Raw genomic sequence first — 5,712 nt, 5'->3', positions numbered from 1 at the left:
ATAAAAGCCACAAGTTGGCAAGCCTAAGAAAATTTTGCCATACTTTTTGTGTGTATGCCATGTGGGGCCCTAGTGTGGCTTGCTTAAGATGTGGCTTGAATCAAACACTCACCTAAGTTAGTCAAATTTGCCTAACCTTAGGTGTGACAGTCTTTGACAAAGTTAGTCACGAACCAAATAGCCTCAAAGTTACGTACTCCTAGAAACAAAGTTATATAATTAATCATCATGAGGTAAATCCCTAAAAAGTATCACGAGATAAAAAAAAAGTAAAAGCATCGAATCGAGCCATGTGTGTTCCAGGTTCACGGGCGGCGCCTCCACTCCGTTCCATTCCAAGCAGGGCGCCGAGATGAGCCGCCGCCGCAGCCCACGCCTGAATCCCCACACCCACACCAGCCAGGCCAAGGCGAACGCCGGAATGGCCATCCGCCGTAGCCCGCGGCTCCACCACCAAACCCCCGTGAGCATCGGAGTTACCCGCCGACGCAGCTCGCGGCTCAACCCCCAAATCCACATCGGTGAGGAGGGCGCCGGGTTGACCCGCCGGCGCAGCATGCGGCTCCACCGCCAAGTCCACGCGAGTGAGGAGGGTGGCGCCGTAGTAGGCCTCCGTCGCAGCCCGCGGCTCCACCCACAGATCCCCGTGATCGAGGAGGACGCCGGAGTCACCCGCCGACGCAGCTTGCGGCTCAATCCCCAAATCCTCGCGAACGAGGAGGGTGGCGCCGTGATAGGCCTCCGTCGCAGCCCGCGGCTCCACCCCCAACTCCACAGGAGCGAGGAGGGCGCCGGAGTGACCAACCGCCGCAGCACGCGGCTCCACCCCCAAGTCCACTCGAGCGAGGCGGGCTCCGGAATTCCACGCCGTCGCCGCCGCGGCGGTGCCTCTCCGGCTGCGCCTGCCTCCCTGCCGGACGACGACGATATGCTCCGGGAGATCCTCATGCGCCTGCCGCCTCAGCCGTCCTCTCTCCCGCGCGCCTCCGCCGTCTGCAAGCGCTGGCTGCGCGTCGCCACCGACCCCCGGTTCCTCAGCAGCTTCTCTGCCCACCATCGCAAGCCACCCCTCCTCGGCGTCTTTGAGAGAGACATGTACAACATCGTGTTCACTCCCGTCCTGGACCCTCCCAACCGCATCCCTCCTGAAAAGTTCCACACTCGGCGTCAGATCCATGGCTTCCAAAAGGCCGAACTGCTCGGATGCCGCCACGGCCGCGTCCTCCTCCTGGAGACGGACTGGTTCATTGTGTGGGACCCCATCACCAGTGAGCATCACCGTGTCGACATTCCACCAGGGTTCGATGAGTTATGCTACTTCTATGGGGCTGTGCTCTGCGCTACCGCCCATCAGGTGCACGGTAGCTGCCACTCCAGCACCTTTAATTTGGTCTTGATGTCCCCATGCCAAGGCCATCAAGCCGGTACTCCACCCATCGCTTGTGTATACTCCTCGGAGACTGGGCAATGGGACAATCTCATCTCAACAGCCGATCGATGTGAGTTTGTTAACTGTAATCCTGGGATCCTTGTTGGTAATGTCCTTTACTGGTCGTCTAAGAGGGTGAGGGCCCAATCAAATTATTTGAATTTGGATGAGCTGGCAGATGACATAATTGAGTTTGATTTGGATAGGCATAGTCTTGCTGTGATCAAGGGCCCTCCAGGTCTGAATTATTCCACCACGCATCAGATAATCAAGGCAGAGGATGGTGCTCTTGGTCTTGCCATATTGTCTCATGGTACATTCGAAATGTGGCAGAGAAAGGTTGGCTATCACGGTGGTGCCACATGGTTCCTGCACAAGACCTTTGAAATGCATACTGTTCTTGGGCTCCCTCCCCAGGTTGAAGGATCGGTGAGAGGGGTCGAAATACTTGGGTATGATGAGGAAAATGGTGTAATGTTTTTATTTCTGGACGACAATGTCTACATGGTTGAAGTGATGTCAATGAAATCCTTGAAAATTTATCAAAGCAGTTATCAAAGTTATGCCAATGACATTCATCCTTTCGCAAGTTTCTATGCACCAGGTGACTGCTCATCCTTAGTCCTTGTGTTGTGGTAGTAACCAAATCTAGTAATATTCTAGAATACCTTCGTTGTGCTTCCCCAATGTTCATTAACAACTTAAACTTAATTAGAAATTGTTCCTTCACTAGTTGGACAAACTTGTATCTGTACTGTGTTTTTATGTTTTTGCTCTTCAGAGATACCAAATCAAATGTCAAATGAGTAACTCAGCTGGTCTGCTGTGTCCTCTAAGCTAGTTATGTTTGTTTGTCGGGTACCATCTGTTTTGGTCTTGATTAATGTTATCTCCATAACAATAACTTCTCCTTAATCTATACTTTCTGAAATAATAGGTTTTTGGGCACTTGTTGAAGGTCCCTTCTGCAAGTGACTAGTACACTTGTATGCCACACAAATAAACTGGATTTCTTGTCTCTAGTAGGCTAGATTCATTTATAGCTGAACACCAAAAAAATCACTGTTGTTTCTAGAATTTATTAGTTTGGGCATGTTTTGATTTTTGTATGCTTGATATATTGGATTAATTTTAGGCATTTTTTCTTATGAGCTAAAGCTTTCATTATGATGTAGCTTAATATTACTGTTCTCAGGAATGGTCTTCACATTTTAAAACAGATGTCATCTTGTTTATATATTGTTAGCATCAAAAGTGGGTTATAAATATCTATAAAAACTGTGAGAGCTAATGCTTGGTGCTTTATCTATGTAACTGAATCACTATTGCCCGACTTCTTATGCTTCTGGGCGTAGCCATTCCTGGTGGACGCGATGGAGCTGGGATACTGCAAGATACGTAGGATGGCTGTCTGGTCTCGTGTGGTAATATGCTGGAATGGTCCTAAAGGTAACATCTTTAGGATATAGTTTGTGAGATCTGGATTATTTGGTTTTTTTGTATGGAAGATTTCTGGCTGCCAATGCAGGCAGCCTGCATGACACAAACTATTGCCCATTCGGCTATAGGGATTCATGCATGTCAATAGCACATACACAAATTTTAAACGATGATGACGTCAAGGCAAAATGACTGTCCCTTTTGGGTCGTAACTCGTAAATGATATCCAGATGTTGCACATAGTGTTGTTGCTGTTAATATTACCTGCTTGTGCCTGTTTGGCCATGCTAGAGTTTTCCCCTGGTTTTGCTACTTCATAGTCAGCTAGCTGAAAGCAAGACATTAGTAGCATTTTTTGAAAAAGAAAAGCCAATAGTATGCCCAAAATGCATGCTTAGGGGAACTTCTCCTATGAAGAGCAATGTAGATAAAGAAAAAAAAGCATATATGGATTCCCTACTACTAGCTGGACACCAAATATGTGACAAAACCAATAAGATCTGTTTGATTTTTGTCTACGTACAGGGATAGTTAAAGAAAAGGCACGCCTAGGCTCTAGGCGATAGAAAAATGCCTAGCGCTTAATATGTGCATAATTACGCATAAGCGTGCACTTTGGTCAGAAAGCACAAGGCAGTGGCAAAACGAACAATTAATGGCTAGCGCTTTTTTTCTTAACTACGTATGCAGGCGACACGGTGTATCATTGACATCAGAATATTCATACTAAAACAAGTGATTTACCTCGATGATAACTTTCGTAGACTTCTGCCCAATCTTTGACCTTAAATCAGAGCATGGTCCCTTGGGCTTGTTTGTTACTGGCTCATTCAAACCATCATCTGCAATTATTTTATATATTTTTTATGGAGGCTAGATTTGCACTTGGCACTAAATATGCTGAATAACCATTTTGTCGAAACAAACATTTCTGCATCATGAACACGTTAGGCAAATCAGAATGGGATTTCCAAGGCCCATAATTCAGAAAATGTAAAACTTCATTACATTACCTGGTGAACACAGAAAAAAGGTATCTTCACATGTCAGAGCACTCTATAACATGGCCAATCAAAATCAGTAGAAACAAGGGAGATGTTTACCATCTTCATCAACGAAGCCTTCAAAGTATTCTGCTCTTTAATTTCACCCATCTCGATATCAGCACGTTCAGCATACTCGTTCACCTTCATGTATTGGCAAGTGAATCTACACAATATACGGGAAAGCTTGTGAGCAGTGAGAACATAACAACGTTAGCGTAAGTCTCATACTCGGCACTGCTTACTTCTTCGGTTCTTCCTATTCTATCTCAGGTGCCACGTCATCTTTTTCCATGTCAAGGATTGTATCAAAGTGATTGAAGGGGTCATTATAAATGTCACCATAGACACCTTTCCTCAGACTTCCCTTTGGTTCGCTTTCAGCACTGACTGATAGCAGGAAGATGTTCAAACATGGGAATGTAATCAATGTATGATAGACGAGCGATAGAGATTATCAGAAGAAGAATAAAATGGCCTTCTCTAGTTGAGCAGCCTTTTCAGCTTTCTCTAATCTTCGGAGATTGCGCTGAGTGTTCTTCCAGGGGATTGTCATTATCTTCTCTGTAACAGACAATAAGAATATCTGGCTGCCAGCGCATGCAGCCTGCATCCCATGAACTATTTCCCATTCGGCTATAGGGATTCATGCATGTCAATAGCACACAAACAAATTAAAAACAATAGTGACGCCAAAGGCAAAATGACTGTCCCTTTTGGGTCGCAAATGATATCCACGTGTTGCATATAGTGGTGTTGCTGTTAATTATATATTACTGCCTTCTGCCTGTTTGGGCATGCCTAGAGTTCTCCCTTGGTTTTGCCAGAGTTAGCTAGCTGAGAACACGACATTAGTAGCATTCAACTATCTCACCCAAATAATGTACATTGTCAAAAGGCTTCAATGGTGTAATTCGCTGTCATTTGTAATCCTAGGAGATATAGGGAAGAGTATGATATCTGTTACGTTTTACGAGCTTGCACACACATCTTGCCATAGGCTTTTTTAACCGTGTATGCTGCATACACATCAGGTTCTGCATGTATGTATACTATATTTACTAACAGATTGGCAATTTTGTTGTCTGCAGGTGAAGTAGTGTGCTGTTGCCCCTAGTCCCTACCGAGTTTGTCGCGTTCCATCAATGTGGTCGGCAGTGTATACGTTATGTGGAAGAAATTGCTGAGCATGTGCCTTCGTTGAGTAAGTTTGTAATGTGACAAGATGCATTTTAATACCTAAACGAGGGAAGTAGTTCAGTTTCCCCAAGACATCATAGTTCACTTCAGATTCCGTTGCAATATCTTCTTTTACATGGTTGTGCTTGGCAGATCTTTATTTGTAAGCACACTAGTATGCACCCCGTTTAAGTATGAACTGTTTAATTTCCGTTTTTATTAAGTATGAACTCTGGTATGTAGTAAGAACTTCGGCAAGCTTTTATGTATGAACTCCGGTGATCTAGTTTAAGCGCGAACTGCAAGTTTGAATATGCGGTATATGTTTGAAGGATCTATTCTGGCTCAGCGTCCGGCGTCCTGCAAAATTCGTTTCCGGGATACCGTAAACGATTTTTCCGGGATGGCTGTTTACTGATCTGCTAGAGATGCTCTTATACCCTTGATGTTTCCGACGATGACTAAGGACTTCCAAATGTTTTGCCTTTTGCCTGTCCTTCAACCCGACCTGCATTGATGTTGTCCTAGCAACAACTAAAGCATCAAAGGGACGGGGAAAACAATACACTGGTAGCTCGGGCTACATGGAATTGATCCAGGCTACCCTTAGGGGTTGGGGTG

The 5,712-nt window shown here is 45.4% G+C and overlaps 1 protein-coding gene across 2 annotated transcripts; it reads left to right on the top strand.

Annotated features, from left to right (window-relative positions):
- Positions 1–290: 290 nt before the first annotated feature.
- Positions 291–5,364, top strand: LOC119274681. 2 transcript variants are annotated; one of them, XM_037555402.1, is made up of 3 exons: positions 296–2,033; positions 2,785–2,878; positions 5,004–5,364. In XM_037555402.1, exons 1-2 carry the CDS (start codon positions 353–355, stop codon positions 2,829–2,831), a joined length of 1,728 nt encoding a protein of 575 aa, XP_037411299.1. In that variant the 5' UTR covers positions 296–352; the 3' UTR covers positions 2,832–2,878; positions 5,004–5,364. The 2 variants fall into 2 exon arrangements, with proteins under 2 accessions (XP_037411300.1, XP_037411299.1); XM_037555403.1 differs by lacking the exons at positions 2,785–2,878; positions 5,004–5,364 and having other exon boundaries at positions 291–1,499; positions 1,636–1,779.
- Positions 5,365–5,712: the final 348 nt, after the last annotated feature.

This window comes from Triticum dicoccoides, chromosome 3B (genome assembly GCF_002162155.2).
Source record: "Triticum dicoccoides isolate Atlit2015 ecotype Zavitan chromosome 3B, WEW_v2.0, whole genome shotgun sequence".
NCBI lineage: Eukaryota > Viridiplantae > Streptophyta > Magnoliopsida > Poales > Poaceae > Triticum > Triticum dicoccoides.
Note: the sequence above shows the minus strand (reverse complement) of the source record. Positions and strands in the feature narration are given on the sequence as shown.